The sequence below is a fragment of the Numida meleagris genome, chromosome 3 (assembly GCF_002078875.1).
Source record: "Numida meleagris isolate 19003 breed g44 Domestic line chromosome 3, NumMel1.0, whole genome shotgun sequence".
NCBI classification, from domain to species: domain Eukaryota; kingdom Metazoa; phylum Chordata; class Aves; order Galliformes; family Numididae; genus Numida; species Numida meleagris.
In genome coordinates, this window is record NC_034411.1 from 37,842,670 (window position 1) to 37,869,443 (window position 26,774).

General features: G+C 40.3%; 2 protein-coding genes across 4 annotated transcripts in view; one reads left to right on the forward strand and one right to left on the reverse strand.

The window, feature by feature from the left end:
• Positions 1–2,574, reverse strand: part of ACTN2 (actinin alpha 2) — a 73,391-nt gene extending 70,817 nt beyond the window's left edge. The window contains exon 1 of the mRNA XM_021390149.1: positions 2,175–2,574. Within this exon, the coding sequence (XP_021245824.1) occupies positions 2,175–2,309 (135 nt within the window). The 5' untranslated portion in view covers positions 2,310–2,574. The remainder of the gene's footprint in view (positions 1–2,174) is intronic.
• HEATR1 (HEAT repeat containing 1) overlaps positions 14,884–26,774 on the forward strand; it is a 37,035-nt gene continuing 25,144 nt past the window's right edge. For all 3 annotated transcript variants that reach the window (XM_021391864.1, XM_021391865.1, XM_021391866.1), the window contains exons 1-13: positions 14,884–14,978; positions 15,298–15,480; positions 18,757–18,973; positions 19,896–20,037; positions 20,590–20,691; positions 21,212–21,352; positions 21,907–22,118; positions 22,699–22,832; positions 23,693–23,801; positions 24,158–24,268; positions 24,699–24,816; positions 26,002–26,109; positions 26,527–26,631. In XM_021391864.1, coding sequence (XP_021247539.1) covers positions 15,339–15,480; positions 18,757–18,973; positions 19,896–20,037; positions 20,590–20,691; positions 21,212–21,352; positions 21,907–22,118; positions 22,699–22,832; positions 23,693–23,801; positions 24,158–24,268; positions 24,699–24,816; positions 26,002–26,109; positions 26,527–26,631 — 1,641 coding nt within the window. In that variant the 5' untranslated portion in view covers positions 14,884–14,978; positions 15,298–15,338. The remainder of the gene's footprint in view (positions 14,979–15,297; positions 15,481–18,756; positions 18,974–19,895; positions 20,038–20,589; positions 20,692–21,211; positions 21,353–21,906; positions 22,119–22,698; positions 22,833–23,692; positions 23,802–24,157; positions 24,269–24,698; positions 24,817–26,001; positions 26,110–26,526; positions 26,632–26,774) is intronic.

Here is a 26,774-nt window from a genome sequence, read left to right on the forward strand (position 1 = left end):
TCTATATTATATTACCAGTTTGAATTAAGATTTGTGCCCATGTATCTGCAATCTTTTCCTAATAAATAAGGGAAGTGAGAATGCACTCTCTGCAACTGTCTTTGCACTACTTAGAATAAGATAGAAGCCTTGAAACTGTAAAAAGTTGATCAGACCCTTTACATGAAACTACCTACTTCCATGTCATAACAAATTCAGACTCCTTTCCAAAGCAAGGAATGAGGATCCCCCTCTTAATTTTTATTTTAATGTGATATCACTTAAATATTAAAAACAAATACTGGGAACAGACAACATGAAGTAGCAAAGGTACTATCTCTCTACCCTATGAAAGTAAGCTTTCATTTGTGAATGTAGAAACCAGACTTTCTGCTGAAGCATTATTTGTTTGGAGGAATGGAAACAAAAAATTTGCTACGGTGCTTCATATCAACTACTCCCTGCTCTTCTATAATAGTCAAGAGATTTACTGCAAACATAAGAAAGCCTAAAGGACCCAAATCCCCTTTATTATTTACTTGCATCCTAGAAAAATTACATTCGAGTGATGATTATCTAGTAACCCGTCCATTATTTCTTTATTTTGAAAACACAGTATTCTTTGAAATGCTCGGCAATTGAATGTTCATCAGACGTAACCACAACCTGCTACAGTTGAGCAGTTTCAAATCATTAACATTTAAATCACTGTCATTCTCACTGTAAAACATAAAAGAAGACTTCACCACATAAAGAGCATCAAACTAAAATGAGCATCACCGTTGGCGTATAATAATTGGTTAGGAGTTGCATCTGCTGAACTTCTCACTATACTTGTACAACAGGATCTAAACATATAAGAATGCAGGAAAATCAAATGAACAAAACCATGTAAAACAGTAAGCAGAAGGCTACAATTGAAAATGAGAGGAAAATATCGGCTCTACTGATTATTATGGAAAAGTGAACGCTTTGGCCCTAACAATTCTAACAGCTCTTACTTTTACAGACATACAGAAGCCATGCCTATAACAGTGGGTCAGACTGTCTTCAGATACAATTTTTGCAACTCTTTTTTCCTGATTTGACACAGGCTAAAAATTAGCCTAATGAAAGTCCACATAACTTCTTGGAGTGAGCTGCTCACCTATAGTGAAAAGCATACGCAGCCCTATAGTTTAACACTCCATGTCTCTCTCTCCCTTTTTTTTTTTCTTTCCAGTAACCAGTAGATAACCTTGTAATCCTAGATCTGTCAGCTGCAATTTCAACATCACTTTTTACACTAGGAAGTAACAAACCCTTTACAATATATCTCATCCCTCTCTTCCATAGCCTGGTTGAAACTCAGTGTTCTGAAATTAGATCTTTCTTCTCTCATATTTTAGAGGAATCACATGGACAACAATGACTAAAGTATCAAACCACTAACAAAACTGTCGATAGAGTTACAACCTATGCCTATGTTCAGAAACTGAGTTTAGACAATACTTGGTGACACAATTGCTTTCCTAAACCTAAAAGCTGAGAAGAGATTCCTCTACAATGATATATTCCAAGGAGTTTACAGACTTGTTTTTTCACCAAGACAGTGAATGGCATGTAGGAAGGTTACTCATTCAATACAGTTTTCCAAACCTATGCTAAATATATTTCTAGGCAATATTTGTTTTCTAAAATCATTCGGTCCATCTTGAGAGCAAATTCTAATAAAACTCGGAAATATTGCATGTAAGTTTTGGTGGGTTTTTCTGCACAGTTTTGAACCACTTCATCCAACACCTGGGTTATAATTGCAACTTACTGCTTTTGAGAAGCCATCAGGCACATACAACATTTCAGAAACTACTTTCTGAAAGGAAGACCTATGAAATGAAGTTAAAAATCACTGGAATTGCTATCAACAACTAATATACAAATGTAGAGGTACTGAAAGAATATTCCCGGTAAAACATAAAAACACACTCCCGACTCTCATTAACTACTATCATCTTACATAGGTTTCACTTAAGATTACAAAAACTGAGTGCTTCTCCCACAAAATATGATGTAATATGTACCTTAAATATACATCCTCTTCTAAAATAAGAACCCCTTACTGCATAGCCCCAGCAATTCCAGATGCAGCACGGCTACAAGTGAGGCCAAAATTCCACAAAGCACATACACAGACACACATTACTTTATTTCCAGACCTTCCTTTGCTGTTTCTCCCATGCTGGGTCCAGGAGCAGGTCCCTGTCCCATTCTTCCTCTTGGGTCATGTACTCATCTTCTTCATAGTTGTAGGTGTACTGCACGTTTGTTTCTATCTGGTTCATGCTGTTCATTCTACCCAGGAATCAGCTTCAACTGCCTTGCCTTCTAACAGTTAAATATGTATATATATTTAAGCTTAGTATGGTTGCTGATGGGTTGAAGATAGCAGTGTGTGGTTGTTTTTTTTTTCTTTTCCAAGGAGACAGGATGTGAATACTGATGAGTTGCTGAGAGTAGAGGCTTTAACTGTCAGGTAGGCACTGATCGGCGGTGATCTTCCTTCCCTCTCTCGCTCTCCCTTTCTCCCTCTCTCTCTCTCTCTGCTGCTGCTGTAGGTCCTTGCGGCCGACCCTCCGGAGAAGCCCAGCGGTGCACATTGCGGCCGCTTATTATCCCCGCCGGGCTGTCACGTGGCTGCCAGCGGCTGCCCAGCGCCCCCCCCCCGGGGCAGACGCCGAGAGGCGCCCGGCAGCGCTGCTGGTCCGCTCCGGGGCCGGCGCACCCCCTGCTGCGCTGCTGCTGGCCGGAGCAGAGAGACGGTCACAGCAAGAGGGGGAGGCTGACCAGGGGATTCACCTCCTGCGCATAGTAAGCGCTCTGACCAAAAAAAATTACTGCCTACTCGTCTGCCTTTCTAATCATATATATATATATTTATATCTACTTTCACGTACTATGTCTCAAGACCCACGTATGATTTGCTAATGTCATACATCATTATATTATATCAATCTAAAGTCTGTGGTGGACCCATCAGCCACTTTTCAGATTACAGCTCATTAGAGCCAATGCAGAAAAGGACACCCAGGAGATGAAACACAGCAGAGACTGGGTCTGGAGTTCAAGCAGAAGTATGCACGCACAACTTAGAACAGCAACACACATCTTTTCATCTAGGAAAGATGCTCAGCGTGTCCCAAAAGCAGACACCAAGAAGAGGAACCATTAACTTCACAAATTAGTGACAGCAACCGTCTACCTGTGTTTTCCACAGGGTAAAATCTGAGAAGATAGCACTGAGATCAAACATACTGGCAAGCATATTTCCTCTCTCTTGTCATATCATTTCAGTTCTCCTGGCGACAACTGAATGTTTCTTTGGGAACTGGCAAGTTTCCTACCTTCTTCATCCTGCACCTACCATCAGCTGAGGTCATCCTCTCTAGCAGTGTCCATGCTCTATACAATGTGAACCCTACCTACAAAGAAAAAACTCACCAAAGCCGAGCTTTTAGAAACCCTGAAAGACAAAGCCAGGTAAAAGACAAGAGAACCATGTTCAGTAAAAGCAACCATAGATGCCTAAACGAACGTGAATACATAACCAGAATAAGTAACAGCTAGACAGCATATGTCTTGCACTTCATATTACTAATTAAAGCTCTGCTTTCTGCCAAGTTGCCTTCTGTAAGCACGCAATTTAGATGATCATACATACATACATAGCTAATAAATACCCATCTGTTTAAAACACTTCACAAATGCAGCACTAAGGTTGCAAATTTGAATTCATAAGCGGACTGCAACACAACTGTTTCATGCAATCAATTCAAGCTTAACTTCCTAAGTTTGGTGTACTCACCACATGATAAACAGTTTAAAAATGAAATTCCAAGTCTAAGAAGCAAAGTCAGAAATGCATGCTTTTCACCTGCTCAGTACAAATATTCTCAGAGTTGCTATAGTATGTCCATCTGAAATGAAGCAAATATTGATTAATACTGTGCACAGACTTTTGTTCATCTGCAGACAAGTAATCTCTTAAGAAACTCTTAGCCCCTGTCTAACTGTGATCATAAACAAAATGTTCACGTGTATACACATTCTGCCTATGCTGATGTAATTTGTGCGGCTTATGGATGAGTAGTCATCTGTTGTTTTGTGAGGCATGCTCAACTCCTGTTGCCTAAAGGACTGTTAAAGCCTCTAAAGTTAGCAAAACCATTTCTTCTTATTCACTGTGCACAGCACAGGAGAACCTTCTGGAGGAAAAACAGGAATTAAAAGAAAAATGTCATGGAAGAAAATATATAAAGCTATAGTGCTCTGAACCAGAGCTGCCTCCTGCACTGACAAGACCTGTGACCATTTAATGCACTACTGCATTAGATGTGAGCCTTTCCTTGGCACTCTTTTATCTGAGGACCGAAGTAGATGATATCAAATAGTACCGCACCACTCCCCCTGCGCAGTACAGGTGAGCCTTATGGGCACTGATGGCTTCATACAAAGAGGAGCCACACTTCATCTTCTGGGGCCGGAGTGGCTGTGTCATGAAATAAAAACGGAGATATTGTGATGGCAAGGAGTATCTGATCATACTGTAGATTAGCGCTAGACTTGTGGAAATCAAAGGGAAATCTACCCTTAATTCCTAGAATTCTGAAAGAAGGATACATGTATATTAATAACTGAATTTTTCTCAAAATATAGCTAGCCACTGCTTCCAAGATATGCCCTTTTTTCATTTTTACTTGGTACTGAGGTAAATGTATCACTTTAATAACAAAACCAACACAAATATCATCATCATACAAAGCAGCTGACACTTAGAAGCACAGAATCAGGTAGTCTGACAGAACCAAAAGTTCAAGATCATACACTTTTATGTAAGGGGGGAATATTTCAAAATCCACATCGGGTAGGTTACGTTGGTACATTCCGGATGAAAAAAATATTTCAGAATTTTTATTGCAGAAAACCATTAAACCATAGAATGGCTTGGGTTGGAAGGGACTTGAAAGATCATCTAGTTCCGACCCCTTGCTATGGACAAGGTTGCATAATTATTTTTCCTTTCTGAAAATGTCAAAAGAGGGAGCTTCAGCTTTAATGATATGCATTTTAGATAGATGAGCCTTTTAATAGGAAGATTGAAACAGGAAGTTAAATGCAATATTTTCATTTTAAAAGAACAGCCTACTTTGATGGAATCTGGCCTGTTTTAGGTTCTCTAAATAACTGCTTACTACCCTTTAATCAGACATCATGAGCAGGCAGAGAAGATATTTATAGATGGAGCACTGGGAGGAGTATCTGGTATTTTGTTTACTACTTTAATTTAATTTCATAAATGAACTGTGCAGATGGTAATGAGAAGCATATGAATGAAGGTCCACAGTGGAAAGAGAGCCAAAATGGAACTATGATGCCAAATTCAAAGTGGAAAGGGAGTTGCCCATTCCAGATCACCTAGAGAAAGGAAAGCTGAGCCCAGCAGAGTAGTATGAATCAAGCAGACATGGACAGGCGGCAATGCTCCCAATCAGCTTATTTTCACATCAGGGGTAGGGTTAAGACTACTTCCACCAAAGCTGACAGAGTGGCACAGCTAGAAACTACATGTCCTCAAGGAAAAAAAAAAACCAGAAATAAGCAAGCTGAGCAGAAAAGGGAAAACAAATGTCCAAAGTAGAGAAAAAGGAACACGGTGACCCACATAGAGCATTTTAAGCTGCCATGGCAGGACATTTGATATCCAGATAGATTTGAGGTGCAAATAACACAGATTGCTTATTATATGGTAAGATAGAAAGAATAATCATGTTTTTCAAACAGATTAAAATATATAAGGTGGCTCAAGGAGATCAGCGACAAAGACAGCAGGGCTGAATTGTCAACTGTCCTTATCTTTTATTTGACAAGAGGTATACAGTTTAGATCACATCAACATAAATTTTTTTAAGGGCTTACCCCAGAGAACACCATGGCCATAAGATATGATTTGTACTTCCCATGTATGAGGCACTCAAAGCCAGAGCTTTCCTAACAAGAGCAACAGGTCTGTGGGAACTCACTCAATATTTCTTATCACAGCTCCTGTCTCCTGGCACAAGTTGCATTAAGCTCCTTAAGAATCCAAGGGCTTTTCTAACTAATCAAAGCATGGCTTTCACCTCCTGTGTCAGCCTTTAACATTTTTAAATGAAAAAGAAATTGTTTCACAGTTTATTTTTAACTTCCATTTGCTCCTCCAAAGCTGTTAGAAAATTCTTTCAAGAAATCACTCTCCTATATTTTCGGTGTTCATCAGGCTTTCAATCCCTTTGACCTATTTCTTATCTTTCCCTCTCACAAACTCTCAGAAGATAAAACCTCAACTTTTTATTTAAAAGTTCAAAAACGTTGAAAATTTCAACAATGTTTCTCCACATCATTCTTCTATTTGAACCTAGTAAGATTCAGACTAAGAAATAAGACAGATTTCTCTGCTTAAATAATCATCTGTGAAACAATCAGCTCATGTGAAAGTGATCATCATCAGTTTTCAGTTTTAACCTTTCTCTGCAAAAACACGATAGTCTGCATCTGCCAAAATTGTCTCGGAAGGACCAAAGGAAGATAAAAGACCATATGAGAGCTCCATAAATCAGAAGTATTTATGTAATTATCTATCCATAGGCACAGCATATTTCTCTGTGTAAAAGAATAGTAGGATGGCTATCCAAAAAAGACAGTGATAAATTAAAAAAAAAAAAGAAAATCAAAATGAGTGTTCTCTTACATAATCCGCTAATAGAATCTTAAAAGGATTGTAAAGCACTGTTATTTTCAAAGCATGTCATAACTGTTTTTTAAAATATCCTTTTGCTTGTAGCAAGTGAAATGAACACATGCAGAAGGGGGAAAGAGAGCAAAGAGAAGTATACATATGGGAACCAAACTTCTGATTCTGCCTGAGCTCAGTCAGAGCAACACTGTGGACATAGCGTGTACCCCTCCCACATCTACCACAAAGAGACAGAGTCTTGGACTCTGAAAAATCTTTATCCTACGCATGCATGATAATATTAACTATATAGAAGCTAAGTGTGCACTATATATATATTTTTTTAAGTATTGGAAATACAAATGGAGAAAGAACTGAAAAAAAATGCACTGCTGACTTCAAAAGATCTCAAAGTGCTTCATCATCTATATATAGAAACAACTTACACTACCCCTGAAATATAGCCATGGATGAAGTGTAGCAAGAAACATTTATAGGAAAGACAGATACTACCAAAGCATAGCTTGGGCTTCAGGAGTATGGAGAAAATGCTGACTGTACTGGGTCCACTGACTGTTGCCAACTCTTTGTGCGGAAGGAAAGTCACGAGGCTGACACACTGTGTGATCCACCCCAGTTTAAAATGCTCTATATAACCTTGAGCAAATCACATCAAGTAATTTTTTTCCCAAAAAGCTAAGTCTTGGCCCATTAGACTGATCACATCAACTGAAAGAGAAACAAGCTTGTTGTGATGCACTCTCCCATCTCTAAAACAGTCAGTGATGCTTGCTCTGGCTCTTTATGTCCACCTAAATCACAAACTCTTTGCAGCAGAGGCCTTCTATCTCAAAAAGCCCTGATCAGCCTACAGAACAAGTCTAATTGCAGTGTGCTTCACCTACCACACCTCCATTTTTATCTCAGAGGTCTGTGTTTAGTCCGCACTCAAATATGCCTGAGGGTAAGCTAGTATGTCAGGCTTCATCAGGCATTCAGGGTCCCTTATACACTGGAGGGGATGACCCTACAATTCCTAGAGTCACATTTGCAGTCTTGTAGTCAGTGCAGCAGATAGTCTTCATTCTCAGAAAGGACTTCAAGGGCTTCAAGACAAATATTAGTAGGAAACATTCAAAATCTGGCCCGTGTCAGTACTATGTGAGACATAATAATCACAGACTCCAAAGTGAGCGTTGAAAGATAAGGCACAGCACAGGACAAACCCTCTAGTGATGGCTACTGCCAGGCAGCACTACATAAAATCATACCTTTCAGGAATGAGGAGTGCCCTCATTAATCCTCAGCCCTTTCATATTTATATATTATATCTTCTATTCAATGTTTCAGACAAAGAAACCATGATACCTGAACTCCCTTATCTTTTGAGCCTCTGTGGTTCTCATTTGGACAGGTGAACTCACAAAAGCAGAACAGATAATGAGCAAAATCAAATCAGAAGGTTGGGTAGATATTTTGCATAGATTTAAAATGTAACATCAAACACAAAACTGGGAAATGAATATGGTAATTTATTTGCAATACTGCAAGTCGGTCTGTTCGCAGACGGAATTTGTAGAGCAATACACAGACAGTTACAACGTAATACACATGGTAACAGGTGGGGAAACTACAAATAGTGCTGTCATAGCATTGGAAAAAATGGTGAGGCAGAGCCAGGATTTTAAAAATGGCTCAGTGATCAGAATATAAGAGCAGGACTAGGAGTATTGCACGGCCTATTTCAAACCCCCAGAAAAACCATCATGTTCTCAGAATTCTGTCTGCATTCCTGTTTTACGTTGGCTTACCCTCAGAACACAAAGATACTAAGTAAAGGAGAAACTGGGGGACTCAGGCAACACCAAAGCTTGCAACTGACTACACAGTTTGCACTTCATTAATATTATCAGTATAAAAAAATTCCTCCATGAGCTAGCCTGTGACCCATAACTGATTTGAGAATTTTTTTTTAAAGCACAACATTATTCAGCATTAGTTTTAGTCACACTGAGGAAAAAAAGAACTCAGATGCATCTGTGAGACAAGGAATACATATAGAACATGCCTTTATTTATCTAGAAAGAAAGGCTGTCAACTAAGTCAGAGTTTCCAGACAATAATTATCATGGGAACATGGAGGAGACCTGGCAGGTTTTAAATCACTGAGGTATGAGGTAGAGATTATGGTCACAGGATATGGGCACTCGATATGAGAGACTGCTGCGCTCTAATCTCAGCATTGGTACAGATCCACCGAATGACCTTAGACAAGTTGCAGTAACTGTGCCCCCATTTCTCCTTCCAGACACACCACTGTAATTTCACTAATTACAGTGAAATTACGCACTCAAGAAGACAACCTGTTTGAATGATTTGCTTGTTGGTAAAAATGAATACAAACTCCTCATTGTACAAGGATGACCAAAGGGGACAAAATCAGTCCTGTATTAGGCAGCATTGAGTTCAGCCTGAATCACTGCCAAATATGGATAATATTTTCTTTCTGCAACACATATAGTGCAAGTTTTCCTTTTCCAGAACATTGTCCTTACATCCAGTCCAACAAGCTTTACTCTGACACTTAGCTGTATTAAGAATCAGCACTGAGAAAATGAGCATTGTTCCTGCCATGAAGCAAGGCCTGTATTTTCCAGTTCCTGTTCTGAAGACAATTGTTCCCTGTCCAGCTATGATCTCTCTGAGTAACTTTGGTCACATTCTCATCTCAGGAGCAATGGATATGTCATGGTTTTATGATTTTCGGTTATTGGTATTCCACATCATAACATCATGTAGTGGATGTACCTAGTTCTCAGAAGAGAAGGACTACTACAGTCCCCATGGTACTTTGCTCCTTTGTTACCATTTTACAGCCAGAGGGAAAAGATAGAAGCTCGCAGTATAAAAACTTGCAGATCACGAGACCTCGTGCCTTTTTCCGCCGTCTCTCGTCTTGGCAGCACCTCGCTCTCCAGCCATCTTATTGTCGGTAGTAGAGTAAGGCCTACCTCGATTTTGGGACATTCTCTCTCTCTGTATTGGATTTATCAGCTTAAATTGTAATTATATTGTATTATAGTATATTGTTTTGCATTACGATATTTTATTTAGTAAATTAGTTTTGTTTCTCCTCAGATTGTTGCTGCTGTTCTTTGCTCTCAGGGCCATCTCCCTACCCTTTTCCCCTTTCCCCGGGATGTGGGCCCGTGGGTCCCCCGTCCCCTTCGTCACAGAATCGGGCCTAGCACCCGTAAACCGTTGACAGGATATCAGTTTTGGACAACATATGTTCCACTACAAGACTGATTGTTCTTAGGATCTACCGGCAACAATCCACTCATTGTGACAGCCCTTGTATATTCTCAGTCTCTCTGAATGTTTCTTAACTGGCTCATCTCTCTCCCTGTGTAAGCCTAGATCAATGTAAGTGAAGGAGGAGAGTATTTGGATGTTTCTTCACTTTAAGAGTGTTTATAGGATAGATGTAGTGGAGTTTTGATAATATGCAGTCTAGAACTCCGTTGTGCCCCATAGTTAAATGTGGAACAGACACGTGCTTCCTGAATTTCTTAACTGAAGACACTTTTTGTCGCTGTTTTTTTCTTTTTACCCAAGTCAGATGCTGCTCTATTTTTTTTTTTTTTCGGTTCACGCGGACAATAGTCACAAGAGGTGGAGCCAGGAACAAAGATGGGCCCTATAGGCTGAAAGGTTCCACGTATATTTATAGCAAAGTCTCGAATTAGTTTTTATAGGTGGGACAGTCTGAACACATCTTCCCCTGGCCTCTTCTCTCAGTGAAAGCATTCAGAAGAAAGCTTGTTTTGCAGTTCAAATGGACAGATTCAAACATACCTTGGACTTTTCAAGGGGAGGCCACCGAGTTATGAATGAGCTTCTAGAACACCAAGACACTTTTCCATTCACTCCCCATGGCTCAATCATCCCATTGATTGTAATGATTTTTTTAAGCTATTTGCTCTATAACTGATTATCAATTCATAATAAATTAAGTAAATAATTAAAAATAAATTCTGAATTGGAAGAAAGCTCATACAACACGTTAAGGAAAGCAATAAATGTTTCTAGTGCAGCTTCACATTAATATAAGCACTGCAGCTTCTACTCAAGAAGCTCAAGTATTTTCTCTGTGGAGAACTCTCTTCAAGCACTGGCATACACAAAACACACAATGAGAGAGTAAGAAATGCATTGGAGAAAATACTGAGAAATACTTTTGTAAGTAAATTATTAGCTGTTACCAAGTACGTTTCCATTTCTCAAGCCTATTCTATAAAAGGCAGCACTGAGTCTTTACATCACCTCGGGACAGCAGGGTCACTATTTAAACCCTAAACACATGGTACCTCTAGCAAATCAACAGATTTAGAGATTTGGGCAGTGCTCCTGGTGGCATTGTGCTAGGCACGTATTTCATAAAGCTTACAAAGTGGATAACTAAATATAAACATCAAGGAAGGGATGTCATCCAGAGGGACCTGGACAAGCTTGAAATGTGGGTGCACGTGAACCTAACAAGGTTCAGCAAGGCCAAGTGCAAGGTGTTGTACTTGGGTTGGGGTAATCCCAGATATGCGTACAGAGTGGGAGGAGAACTCCTAGAGAGTAGCCTTAGAGAGAAGGACTTGGGGGACCCGGTGGACAAAAAGCTAGACGTGAGCCTGCAGTATGCACTTGCAGCCCGGAAAGACAACAGTATCCTGGGCTGCATCAAAAGAGGGGTGGCCAGCAGGGACAGGGAGGTGATTGCCCCCCTCTGCTCTGCCCTTGTGAGACCTCACCTACAGTACTGTGTCCAGGTCCCAGAACTATAAAGGTGTGGAGCTGATCAGAGGGCTGGAGCACCTCTCCCATAAAGGCTGAGGCAGCTGGGCTTTTTCAGCTTGAAGAAGGTGCCAGGGAGACCTCACTGCAATCTTCTAGTACTTGAGGGGAGCTTATAAACAGGAAGGAGACCGACTTTTTACACGGTTTGATAGTGATAGGACAAGGAGGAATGGCTTTAATCTAAGAGAGGAGAGACTTAGGCTAGATGTTAGGAAGAAAATCTTAACTCAGAAGGCAGTGAGGCACTGGCATAGGTTGCTCAGAAGCTGTGGATGACCCATCCCTGGAGGCACTCAAGGCCAGGTTGGATTGGGCCCTGAGCAGCCTGAGCTGGTGGGCAGCAGCCCTGTCCACAGCAGAGGGTTGGAACTAAATGATATTTAAGATCCCTTTCAAACCAAGCCATCCTAAGGTACTGCGATGTAACTGAATATAATCAAACAGCAAAAACAACATATATGTTTTCTGCACTCTGCTACTGAATTCAGATATAATCATGTAAAGTTGCAAGATCATTCTAGATTAAACCATATGTTCATCAGGTATGGAAAAGGTGTGTGGGCTGGAAGTGACTGGGGCAAATGAAGGAATGAAAGTGACAATGGCTTCAACAGCCAGCCTGGGGAAAGGCTGAAATTTCTATTTAATGTGTCTGGGTAGTAATTAAACTGTTTCTTGTTCAGCAAAAAAATACATGATTCATCTCAGCATATAAAAAAATGAAATCACGCAACCAAAAAACCAGCAACTGGTTGGGCTGGCAAGTAAATAGAGATTTGAACAGCTGCAGGCCAGGAATGGGTTGTTGCACCATACAAGACCTGCTGTTATTCCAACACTTGCCACTTGCTTAAATAACAGAAGCAATTGAGAGTGGTAACAGCAAGACAGTATACCGCAGTAAGAAAAGCATGCTGCATTAAGAAGCAGGTTTCTTAGTGATCACTTTTACCTTCTCCCAATCTTCAGCTTATTTTCTCTCTTACAATTTATAGCCCTGCTAAAAAAGACAAAGCATGTCTAGTACACAAGTCTCCTTGTTGCTTACTCCACTCAAGACCTAAATGGCCACACTCCACACTCATTACCAAGTTCTCCCAATGCATTAGACAACAGAATTCAGAACTACTACATCACAGATCTACAACATCTTCTCTCAGTAGTGTCTGGCACATTTATTTTTTGTAGCAATAAGTGGCTAATGTATACAAAAAGAACAATTTTTTTTTCAGCCTGATAAGTGTAAAATCATGACAAAGAACTGTCATAATCATAGCAACCACGAGATATTTTCCTGTTTTGTCTTGCATCAATTGTGCGGTTATGAAAATCCAACTTTCTAACTGATTTTACAACAATACACAATAAACATCAAAAATATCATTTTTTCCGCAGCTCAGCAATGAAAGAACTGCTTTTTTCCTTCAGTTTTCAGAAACTCCACTCTCCCTGATGCTTTTGAGACAAACTAGATGTATCTTGGGGGAATAAAGCTGGAGTCACAGAGGTGGCCATTGCCTACTGCTTTCAAGTCAATGTCTTCTTTGCATGTGCCTAGCTGAAGCACTTCTAGAGCAAATACGTAAAAGCTTCCTTTACAATAATTTTAATTAGAAGCCTTCAGTTTGTAGTACCATATCATAAAACCTTTAACATAGTAAAATCCCCAAAATAGCTCCTCTCTGCCCATCCAGAGGGTTTCTATTTATTTTTAGATCTGGAATGCAGCTACGCATGAGAATTTATAGCTGGGGGAAGCTGCAGTACATTTTCCAAGAAAAGACAGGGAAACACGATACCGCCTGCCACAGTGGTCAGTAAGTCGATGATATGCTTGATATCATGCCTAGCAAGCAAATTTCTCCCAGTCGTTCAAGTTCAACTGAAAAATTATTTTCACTTCAATCCTGTTCCAACAACAAGAACTGCAATTTTCTGCAACCTCAACCACCACTGAATTGTACTTGATTGTTTCTGCCTCAGCTGCACAATTGTACAACTCCATTGACTTCATGCAAGTCACTCCTGAGTTTCACGAGTTTAAGTATAAAAAGACCAAGACCATAGCTGAAAAAAATGTTTGATACATTTGCATTCATACATAATGCAATGAGTCCAACCTCCTTGCTCCTAACAAAGACCAAGGGACTAAGGGCCTCAAGGCCTTATCAACATACATGCTGCAGAAGAGCGCTGTCTGATCATTTCCCAATGAAGTCTAAACTTGAAGAGTACATGCTATGTTGAAACAGAAAGAGAACAATACATGGATAACATTAAGCATGTAAACAATATTTTTGCAAAGCTGAATTTATATTTTTATTATTTCTGCTGTGTACTAAATTATTGCCACATAGAGCAGTTCTACTGTTTGTTATCTCTGACATGGGTGTACAGTTTCTCAACAATATTTGGAATAATTTTGCAGATGCGGTGCTAGAATTGTTATATTTGGCATAATTTTGTCCACCAGCTCACATCAAGCTTTTTTCCAGGCTTCTCTTGGACTGTTACAACCCATGTTCTCTTTCTGGCTTTCTGTGCTCACTTCAAGGTGCAAATGCTGCAGCCCTGAATGCAAACTGGTGGGGGACAACATTATTTTTAATATTAGGAGTTTATTTTTGTCCTGAAGATACCAAACCTTGGACGAGAGTCTCAACGAAACCCTGGAATTTCCATCCTCATAGATGCTTCAAACACAACTGGACAAACCTTCAAGCAACACGCTGCAAACTGGCCTTGCCTTGGGGATAATTAGATGATCTCTCCAGAACTCTTCCAATCCATGTTACTTTGTGGTTCTGCTGCTGGAATCTCATCCATACCATCTACAGTAGCTTCTAAGGTCCTTTTCTCTGGATTCCTGTATTTTCCCCACTATGAGTCACTTCAAACATGGAGAAATCCTGACATGGGACAACTGAAGCACTGCACACCCTTACCGTTAATACATGCCGACCCTGACTAGTGGACCTCACCCCCACACAAGAGGTTAAGTTGGGTTCAGCAGAACACCAGCAGCACTCCATAGCAAAGGCACCTCGTCAAGATCTCTCCCTCCCTCCCATGAAGACTATACACCTCCTGTCACAGCCTGGACCAGCTACGTCCCCAGCACGGCAGGCAGGCAGACCGCCCAACCCCACCCCTGTACCCCCACACACACGCGCGACCAACAGTCCTCAACAGCGACCAACGGCCGCACCTGCCACGCGCCCACAATCAAATAGCTGAGTCCAGCGCATGCTCTGTGCGGCGCACGCCCACGCGCCGAGGAGGGGGAAAGGGGCGTGGCCCCGCACCCGGGGGGGGCGGAGCTTCCTGTGCTGCTGCGGCCGCTGTTTCCGGGTTCGCGGCGCGCGCCGCGCACGTGGGGTTTGGTGCGGTGCGCGGCCAGGTAGGTGCTGGGGATCGGTGTGGGGGGTGGATCGGGCTGTGTCACCGCCTGTTGCTGCCTCTAGCGTGCTCACCCTGGTCCAGCTCGTCCCCACCTGGGTGCGCCTCTAGATGGTAGCTGGCAGCGAGGCCTCGGCCTGGGCCGCGGTGGAGAGAGGGGCGAGAGGAAGGGGGGTGCGTGTCCCCGTGGCCGTTGCGGTCACAAGCCACGCGTGGTGGGCGGTGGGGCTCGGGTTAGGGTGGGCTTCAAGAGCTTCTTCAGGGGAGAGAAGTGCGGGATGCTGACTTTGTCTGTGGGCTGCTCTGGTTTCCTTGTGTAGAGTTTCCTTCGAGGTCTGCTTCCTCGAAAGGTGAAGAAGCTATGACGTCCCTCGCGGAGCAGCTGAAGCGGCTCGCCCTTCCCCAGAACGACCCCAGCCTCCTGAGCCGCTCTGAGGCAGCCTCGCTGCTGTTTGATTGCAAGGAAGCTGCTGCTATTGGCAGGGACACGTTTTTTGCTATTGGTAAGTTCGGATCTTTATGTGTCAGGGATTTAAAAAATCATTTATTGATCCAAAAACAGCTGAAGAAGATTAAATAGTAAAAGTGAACTTGATTCAAAAGAGGCCAAAAGAAGAATTCAAGGCAATACAGCCTGGTCAGCATCGCTCCAGTCAGTGGTGAAATCATGGAACAGGCTATATTGGAGCACATTTCTGGACATGTGAAAAGTAAGGTAATTGGGAAGAGTCAGCATGGATTTGTTGTGTGTTAATCATGTCTCTGGGAGAGAGGAGATCGTGCTTCATGTTCTCACTGAGTACCTGGGTTCTAGGAGCAGACGCCCCTTGACGAGTCCTTCCATCAATGTAAGAAGGACATAAAACTGTGGGAGAGGGTCCAGGTGAGGGCTGTGACAATAGTGGTGAATTGTCTGGATGGCAAGGTGTGTGAGGAGCGGCTGAGGTCCCTGGCTTTTTCAGCCTCTAGGCTGAGGAGAGTGAGGGGAAGATTCATGGCAGCCTACGGCTCCTCACAGGGAGCAGAGGGGCAGTGCTGAGCTCTGTTCTCTGTGGCAGCAACAGGGCCCGAGGGAATGACATGGAGCTGTGTCAGGGGAGGGGCAGCTGTGGATTAGGGACAGGTTCTGCTCCAGAGGGCGGTGGGCATGAAATGGGCTGCCTAGGGCAGTGGCCACAGCCCCAAATGCAGGAGCTCAGGGAGTGTTTGGATATTGCTCTCAGACATCGGGTTTGGATTTTGGGTGGTCCTGTGTGGAGCTGGGAGTTGGGCTCCATGATCCCTGTGGGTCCCTTCCAACACAGGATATTCTATGATTCTTTGCCTGCCTGCTGTGGTTGCCTTCTGTGACAGCGTAACTGTAGGTTTGTGGCCAGGAGGGAGTAACACATGTCATTTGTTTTGAGGTTGTTTTTTTTTTTCACTGTCTTCCACAATGTTTTTGTGTCAGTGTTAGGATGTTCCAGTCGATCCAGAGGATGGCCAGATGGATAAAAAACTGGTTGGGTGCTCAGGTGTAGTTGCAGTTAGCAGTTAGTATATCCCAAGTTGGAAGGGACCTGTAAGGATCATGGTTCTATGTCCCTTTTGTACTGTGGTGCCCAAACCTGCACACAGTGCTGGAGGTGAGGTCACACCAGCACAGAGCAGAGCTGGACAATTCCTTCCCTCACCTGGTGGCAGTGCTGGGCCTGATGCACACCAGGGTACAGTTGGCCTTCCTGGCTACCTCGGCACACTGTTGACTCATGTTCAACTTGCTCTTGATCAAGACCCCCAAATTTCTTTCAGCAGGGCTGCTTTCCAGCATCTCATCCCCCAGTCTGTATGTATAGTTCATGGATTGTATTCTGCAACAGGGCGTGGGGGAATGGTTGTGGGCTGCACGTTGTGTCCTACTGTCATAAATGGTCAGCAGCATTCTGAGGTGTACTAACATGGGCAAAACTGGTGGATTGAGGGAACTGGTATCCCCCTTTACTCAGTGCTTGTTAAATCACATTTAGAAGATTGTGTACTGTTTTGCCTCCCTCCCCAGTATAAGAAAGATCTTGATTAAACTGGAGTGAGTTCAGTGCAGAGGTGATAAAGGGCTGGAGAATTCACCTGATAAGGAGAGATGGGAAGATTTAACTGAAGTCTGGAGAAGACTTTAATGGGTCTGATAGCAGTCTGCCAATACCTGTGAGGAGATGGGTCATGTTCTTCAGAGGAATACCTGGCAGGAGAATGGGAGACAGTAGTCATGAATTAAAACAGTAGAGATTCAGACTGGATGCGAAAGAAAAAAAAACCTTCACATCATGTTAAGCTGTTAAACAGGTCATCCAAGGAGATTGTGCTATCCATCCCTTTGAAAACCACAACTGGATAACTTCCTAAACTGCCTGGTCTGATACTAGCTAACACTGGTTTGAACAGGGCCATGGACCATGGACTAGAGATTTCCCAAAGTTTCCAACCCGAATTGTTTGATTTCATGAAAATGGCAGTGCTGACAGCCAGCTCTTTTGTAACACTATAACCGCAAATAATGGGGAAAAAAAACAGAAAAAGCTTTTTCTTTGTTAGGATGTGTCAGGCCTTTTGTGTATTTCTTTCTGTTTTTGTATAGATATTTACCCAGCAATGGAGTAAATATGTGCTTAATGATTAATATTTACAAGCTTGTGTAAAATAATGAAGTAATTCTTAGGTGAATAATTCTTTGGAGTTTTATTTTTTTTCAAAGATGTACCTTTGCTTACTTCAGCCATATGAAATCATACAATAGTTTTGCTTGGAAGGACATCTGAAGGTCATTTGGTACTAATTTGACTGAGCATTGGCTGGTTAGTTCAGATTCTTCAGATCTGTGTTTGGCTGAGTTTTAGGATGAAGGTTTCACAATCTCTGATCTAATACGAGGCCCCTGGTCTGTGTTTGACCATCCCTGAGTTAAATAAATATGTAAATATAGCCACATTTTTACTTGGAATTTCCTATGTTCCAGATTACATCTGTTCCCTCCCATCCAAATTTATTTACCAAGAGGCTAGTGAGATGCAAGAACATACTCCCCAGAGAAGTGGTTGATGTTCTGTGCCCATCTGAGTTTTTAAGGCATTGGGATAATGTTCTAAATGCTGTTCTAACTTTGAGTTAGCGCCAAAGTAGTCAGACAGTTGGACTCGATCTTTGTAGGCCCCTTTCAACTGGAATTATTCTATCCTATCCATCCATTGTGCATTTTTGTGAAGAATCTGGCTCCATCTTCTTGATAACCTATGCTATCCCATTAAGGATAGTAAGATTTCCTTTTGGTGATCACTTCACAAGGCTGAGTAAACACAGTTCTTGTCACTTGCTTTGCATGTCATTTTTCAGACCCAGCCATCTTAGCGATCCTTTACTGGGCACGTATCTGAGTGTCAATGTTTTGCTCATTTGCTCAACACTGTACCCACTACTCCAGATGCAACGTCACAAAAGTGAAATGGAAGGGGAAGTTCAGCTCCCGTAGCCCGCTGGCTATGCACTTGCACGCGCAACCCAGGATGCTGCGGGCCTTCGTTGCTGGAAGAGTACACTGCCAAATTAAAATTTTCTTCGTTGAGAAATACTTGAAGTGTAGCAAAAGTTTTGGTCTTGGGCCTGTTTATCATTCGATTTGCCTTGTTAAGGATGACGTACACCAGTATAGTAAAGAGATTGGTTATGATAGTGATGATGAAGATGATGAGTATGACTCTTGGTTACAGCTGTTGCATTTAAACCATTCTTCCATTTTTCTTCCACAGGATGCACTGGCTTAGAGGAGTTGATGGCGATTGATCCTTCCTTTGAAGTGTTCCAGTCCAGCTTGTTTAGTTCCATGTCCAAAAGCTTGGAACGCAGTGTTCAGACTAAAACAGTAAATCAGCAGCTCAATCAGAATATTTCATTGTTCCTGATTCACCTTTCCCCTTACTTTATGCTTAAGCCTGCACAGAAGTGCCTCGAATGGCTCATTCACAGGTAATCCACTAAAAACCCTACATGTCAATCGATAAGGCTTTCAGAAATGTATTATATTTTTTTCCTCATAAGAATAATTTTGAATAATTATAACTTAGCTTTCTGGAAGTACAAGTTGAAATGTTATTTGTATTTATATATGCATTAAAAATATATATGCTTTTGAGTTTAGTCTGTATGGAGCCAGGTGTTATTCGTTGCCAGTTAGATTTCTGTCATTTGATACATTTCTGTAAAAATTTTGATATGCCGTGGTAATCTGTATAAAAGTAATTACTTATTTGTGTGGCAGTCAAGCAAATTGCACAACTCTAATCCTCTTACAGAGGACCTAGAGAGATGTTTATGTAATATACTTTAAGATAATGAGCTGTGTAACACAGCAAATTTTCAGTTTAAACTGTGAACTATGAATGATATGTTCTTGTATTATAACAAGAACTAAGTCATCTTATTTCAAGGTTATTTAAGAAGGTGTGAAGAAAAAATGAGCCAAGTACTTTTATGAGGTGTTGTCTTTATTCATATAAATTGACCTATCAAGTTGTAAAAAGTGTAATGTTTCATATCATGAAAGAGTGGGTGGGTGCTGTTGGTGTAAGATTGAATCACAATTATATATATATATAGTGCTGAAATCTGTGCTACAGTATTGTATCTTTTGATTTAATAGTAATATTAATACAGGAGAAACGAAGGGATTTAAAATCATCATATGAAGTACTTTCCTCTGTGTCTTCCTACATGTCTTTTTGGTTCTGGGCTGTAGGCAGACAGGATATCTGAGTCAGTGTGACAGTCTCTTCTGGTCTTGCTTAAAAGCAAGTAAACCAGATATTCTGAGAAGTACATGGCTGGGTCTTTGTTTTGAACTTCCAGTTATTATTTGACTGTTTACATATATGTTTATTTTTTTTCTTAGATTTCATATCCACCTCTACAATCAAGACAGTTTGATTGGTTGTGTTCTGCCATATCACGAGACTAAACTATTTGTGAGAGTTATTCAGCTTTTAAATATAAAAAGCCCAACTCATAAGTGGCACTGGCTGGATCCAATAAGGGTAAAGTATTTAACAGATGCGTATTGGGAGAAATGTGAACAACTTCATTAGTAATATCCTGGCTCATTTCTAGATTTAAAAATATGGTCCACCTGATCATATGATTAGTTGTAGGATTGTACTGAAAGATGTAATTGCAGGAATGGAGTCGGAATGCCCACTTGTTGTTTCTGTTATTTTTCCTTAAGTACAGTTATAAAACGCTTCAATCATAATTACTCTTTCTTTTGACAAAGTTAAAGTATGCTTTTAAGGTGTAAGTATTGCAACTGCTAGAAAGGTATGTCAATTACTAAAATATGTGTTTGTTTGAATATACACTATACATAATGATGAATATGTAATGATGATATATATTCATCATACATATAGCGTACATATAATTCATCTTCTCTCTTAATGTAGATATAAAAAAATACCAGAGAAGCACAATTTAAGTGGTGTTAACTGATCAGTAGGACTAATTTAAAGGGGTTACATTAATTTTTTACTTTGGGCATTTCACTTTACCCTGGAGTGTTCTAACTTTATCTTTTTTTTCACCATGGAAAGAAACCTGGTGTCCCTCTGGCAAGAGGTACTCTCATTACACACTGCTACAAAGATCTGGATTTCATGGATTTCATCTGCAGACTGGTGGCAAAATCTGTGAAGGTTGTTTCTTTATTCTAGAACAATATTTGTGTGTTGTCGCTTGATTTTTTCCATCTTTATGTTAGTATTATGATGTTTATTAATATTTGGAATTGTATATTAAGTATTAAAAAGACTCATTTGCAAGTAAGCAATATGAAAAAAATCTCATTGTTTATATAGATTACACTTTATAGAAATTCTTAGGAGGAAGTAGCTGAGAACCTGTGACTCATGGCAGCCTCACGGCTGTCCAGTTCACAGTCATGAGCACAACACAAAGTAAATGATTTAGGTTACCTTTTTATGAAGAAGTATAATAGCTGACGAGAAGCATCCATATCTTTCAACCTTCTCTGCAACAGGGAGCAGTTACCTCTGGCCAAGTTTACTGCTAGGGAGAGGTGATGCCTTCAGTTGTTGCAGCAGGAGCTGGTAGAATTGATGTGCGGAAGTTCTGAGATCTTGCTCATTTTTGGGAAGCTGTATGTGTCTTCCCACTTTTCTTGGTGTCTCAACAACTAATTCTTCTATGGTCCAGGTCTTTTCAGAATGTACTAGCAACTCTGCTCAACTGAGAGTTCTTCTTGCATTTTATGCCTCCACCATTGTATCAGCTCTTGGAGCTGCAGAGAAGATAACAGACAGTATAGTCTCCATGCTGCTCCCCTACATCCAAAAGGTACCCGAAGTTTTGTTTTCCTTCCTGTGTGATGAAGTGTACTGTGTTCTGCTAACATATTTTCTGCTGCTAACATTCAAGATGGTTTGAAACATTAGGCAGGTGAAGTTCCTTGACTAATCATGCATTCTCACACCCAGGATAAGCACTTCTAAGAAGTCTTATTTTCTGCTCTGTGTGAGGAAGTGAAAGTATGAGAAATGGATACACAGTTTGAACAAACTTCTTAGCCTCACAGACTTATCCTCCTAAACAATGAAGAAGTGGAGTCAGAGTAGTGAACTTACTTTAATATCCTATTTGTTCCAGCATATGGGATTCCAGCATAAAGAGAGCAACAGTTAAAGAATGTATGTCTCTTCCTTTATGTGTAGACCCTGCACAACAGCTTTTATGTCCTGAAGCTTAAGTTTATAATTACTTAAAACACATGGTGATAAAGGTAGTGTAGTTCCATGGGTGTCAGGATGAAAATTAATTGTATGTTAATGTACTTTAAAAAAAAAAAGTGCGTGTCAAAAATAGTGCATCTTTATCTTTTTCTCTTTTCCAAGGGCTTGAAGTCCTCTGTACAGGATTACAGAGCTGCAACATATATGATAATATGCCAGATGACAGTAAAAGTGACAGTGGATTCCTCCTTGGTGCATTCCTTGATGTTACAGATAAGCAAGACATTATCTAAAGTGCCCTCATTAGCCAGGGAAGGGGTAGCTTGCTTGAACCTAATTCTGCAAACTCAGAAAGGAGACAATCTTGGGAAAAAGTAAGTCTGTATCAGTTGAGTTTCCCCCTATTTAAAAGCTCAGATTGCACTTTGGTAATTTGAGTATTTTCATCCTACTCATTAAAGGGAAACTTCTGTATCAGAAATGTTAGTAGTTGATGTGTCCGAGGGTTTGGAGGTGTATTTGGCTCTTCACAAATGTGTACGGCTTCTACAGCTAAGGAGTCTCAGTGGTCCAAATCTGTCATTGTTTGGTCTCTCTCCTGCCACTTCCCTCAGTACAGGATTGCTGTCAATGTGCAAAAATTTAAGCCTGTCAGTAAAGTTTTCATGAAAGTGGGAATCGTGGAAGTGATGCTAGCGTAGTAACATTAGCACAAATTTGGGGTTATTTAAATATCTTGGAAAAAATAAATTCTGTCCCTTCATTGGAAGGGTGTTAGGTTCATATACAAGGGCTGCTCTGAAAGTGAAACCCTAACAATTTTTTCAGCATTTATTTACAGCGATGCTATTACATGATTCTAAGAACTAAATCCTTAGGAATGGTTTGAAAGTGTTGGTAACCCAGATAACCATACATTTGTTTCCCTCCCCCACCTCCCATTCTATTGCACAGGCCATTTAATCATCTGTGCAGGAACCCAGAACTGGTAACACTTTTGCAAGGCCTTTCAGAAGGCTATGACATCTCTCCTCTTCTGAGTTATCTGTTGCCTCACTTTATCTGCAGTATCATGAAATGCGATGCAGGTAAGTTAGCATGTGTATTTACACTTCCATTGAGTCTCACAGACAGATAGATAGCTGTTCTAAATGATGTAGCTATATCATTTTCCTTTTGCTTCTGCCTCTAAAACTGCACCAGTACACATGAAGGTGGCGTTGAGCTTTTGTGTGTATGGATGTTGTCTATTTTTCCAGGTCCTGCAGGAGAACAGGTCCTGCTGTTTCAGGCATTGTTCTGTCTGTATCACTTCAATTTAGGTGTTGATTTTCAGTTTTCAGCAGTAACTTAATTTTGATGTTTTGAATTTCTGACTCTTGGAGGTAGTGTAGTATTGCAAAATCCATGTTTCGAATCCTCTGCATAGACCATTTTTAGATAAACTACGTACAGAGTACATGTAATCTTAGTGATGGAGTTCTTTGTTTGCCCAGTAAATTAAATGTGCCCGGAAATGTTCCTGGACAATGAGGCTGACTAGTGTGCAGTAGTCTTTGTCTGTACTAGTAAGTCTACTTGTGCTTAACTGTTGAAATTGCCAAATCGTGTTAGGGAAAGCTTTTTAGCTGAAAAGCACTAAACTTTAGTTAACAACAAGGAAAGCTCTAACGAGTTGATGGCATAGGTTGTCATAGCAGAACTGAAATGCTCCATAGTGTACCTGAGCTTACTGGTAGCAATACAGCCTTTGGAATTTGAATGAAATTGGTGTAAAGCATTGCTAGTAGTGCACTGAGAGTTAGTGCAAGTAATCAGTGGGCACTGTGGTTTTAAGGTGTGTGCTTGGATCACCAGGTGATATTGTCTATACAAGCTGTTTGTTTTAATCAATATGAGAAGGTTCTGTTCAAACTATTGTTCATCTTCTGTGATTACTCATTGTTAGAGGAACAAGAAGATTGTGAGGAGAGAGAGGATCATATTTACGTCAAACATCTTGAAGCTATTCTTCAGAGTATACCACTGGAAAAGGATTTAGATCACCTGCTGGCTTCGTGAGTTAACTTTGATTTTTTTTTCTGGAGTACTACAGTCATTTCTGGTTTAATAACAACTCCCTTTTAGAGTCATGTTTTTCTACTTACAAGTTTAACTACAAGCTTAGGTTTTGAAACTGATAATCTGAATGACAACTGGATAATGGTAATCCAAATGATCCACATTTTTAGCATGCTTTTAGCCCTTGTGAGAATACTTACAGAACAGAGTGAAACTTTAGGCCAGGAGCAAATCTATACTTGCAATAAGTAACGCACATTAATTCTTACCTGTTTAACAGTGTGTTTTATAACATTAATGAAAGCTGGTTTGACTTAAAAATGATGACATTTCCTTTTATTTGTTATTTTAGCAAGTTTCTTGAAGAGTTTATCTCCTATGGTACAGAGATTGAATCTAATCCCACCAAAATGGCTGCAATCAGTCAAAAGCTGCTTCCTCTTATCAGACTTCTTGAGAGAAAGTAAGCTCAATTTTTCTATAATCGACCTACGGCTTGTAGATTGGTGATGTCAGCTATGATCTTGGCTTACTGGCTGCTGTAAACACTATATTCTTGTCTAAAAAACATGGTAAAAACAACTGATTCTTGATCATTGTCTACGTTTTATTTTACTGATCTGTCCTAATATGTTTTGTCATCACTGCCATACCTGAGCACAGATCTACTGGCTCATTATTCTTATTTTTGCTCCTTATGTATCTTAAGTGGGCTGCATACCATCTATCGAAGTTAAGACATATGGCTGATGGCCTTTGCAGAGTTTCTTAAAATAAATGATTCAGAAAAGTGCATGTGCATTCATCTTCCTTGCATTCCTTGTATTTCTCTAGAAAATACATGCTCTTCTGCAATGCCTCATGGAAAACGTTTGGCATTTTGTCTTTGGCAGGTATCCCAAAGCCTTAGACTCTGTGTTGGAGGAGCATCTGGAAAGTGCTATGGATCAGGCCAACCAAAATATTTTTCACCAATTTATTTCTCTTTCATTAAGCTGTGGCAAATACAAGGTAGGTAGAAGCTTAATTCCTTATCCCACCATTTACTTGGTTACACTGTCAGAACAATGATGTAATGGCAAAGTTCTAATCTCTCTTCCTCTTTTTAAACTCCGTCTCTGCCATTTCCACAAAAGCCCATGACCTTACTTAAATGGGGAAGGTGGTTGATTAAAAATATGATAAAACCGTAAGCTACTGGATTTTTTTTAAGTTCATGTTCATTATGAACAATCATGATTATTGGCTTTTTCATGATAAAAATTTATATATTTCCACCTGCCTGTTGTTATCAGTAACTTTTTTTACTTTATGAACATAGCCACTGCATATACTGTGTTGGCTGATATCGATAATGTGGTAGTGTCCAGCAAGGTCTCATCATACTTAAAGATTTTGTTGATGTCATACATGTCTGTCTTGGGGAGAGTAGCAGCTTTATCGCTTCTGAGAGAACATGGCTTGACCCATTTGTTGCACTGATTTTATGAATGCTTACATTCAGTTACAAGGAAGAATAAAGTATCTACTGGAATTCTTCCTGTGCCATTTTTGATGAGTAATTGAAACTCAGACTAACAGAGAATAACTACGAGTGCGACAGATTTAAGAAATTTTTAAGTTATTTTGTATTGTTAAGAGATAATAAGTATTGTGAGTGTTGATTGTAGTGATTGAAAGACTGAAATCACTTTGGAAAATAAGTGCTTCGTGTATTTTTTGTACTGATTTTCTAAAGACAGTTTGTGTCACGAAGTAGCACTTGGATTAAGAGAAAAACAGAAAAACAAGGCACACAGAGTGAAGGCATGTGACTCTCTCCTGGCCTTTAAAGTTCGTGAGATAAAGGCACGCAATTGTTCTGGCAGGGATGCCTTTTTTAACAGTTTCTGTCTGTGGTCTGTCACACTGACATTGTCATTTGAGCTTTCTCAGAATCCTTAGATAAGAGTAATGTTTTTCTAGGACAAAAAGATATCTGTGGTTTACTGTACTTTTCAGGTTGCGTTCCAAAAACTGTCTTCCTAATTGAGGAAGACCGAATTTGAAATGGTTATACGACATCGTTGTTCTGCAGTTTTTTGGTCAGGTTCTCTTCTTTTCCAAAAAATTGCAGAAAGAATCTCCTCCATTATCCTTACATACGCTATAAGTATTTTTAACATCTAGTGAGTGACTCTGAAATCTGTATTTCAGTTTCTGGAAGACTCTGATACCTCACTTGTGCTTAGTTTGAATCATCCTCAGCCAGCTGTGCGAGTCCTGGCTCTTCAGCATTTGAAAGATGTTATTGAAACATCAAAGGTTTGTGTCCCAATTCTCTCACTTAGAGAACTTACTTAACGTATAAAATATAACATCTAAAAGCTGTTTGCCAGAAGTACTGGTTAAAGATGATTGATATGTTAGACTATTCAGAAATGTTATGATTTAACACTTAAGTGACATGATATTTTCAGGAGGCTTCTGGCGGCATTTTCCCTTATTCTGGAGTCTGTATGTAGTTCTCGTTTGTTAAGCTGCTTGTAGACAAAGATAAAATCTAAGTCAATGGTTACTTTTACTTTTTCTTCCTTTTGTTGTTGAAATTTAGTCTCTCAGTTACTTGTGGTTTAATCTAGATGATGTTACCACTTTTCTTGCTCTATAATTCCAATACTTCATTAAAAGCCTGTAAATTGTGCTAACGTATATATATTTTTTGGCTCTTCTTTCCTTTAGTTTCTTCAGGAAGGCTTTGATCAATCATTCATAGAAGAAGCGATTTTTGGGCGCCTGAAAGATGACAACAAAGACGTTGTCATGTCTGCTTTCAGTGCTTTGGAGGTATGTGTGTTTCTTTTGATAAGTTAGGTGAGATTTTAGCAGCTTCCGAATATGTGTCTGGAATGTATTCATTATAGTTGTCCTTCTACTTATCTCTTTGGTATATGGCTTTTGTCCTTTATTGCTCTTCTTGTACTCCTGTC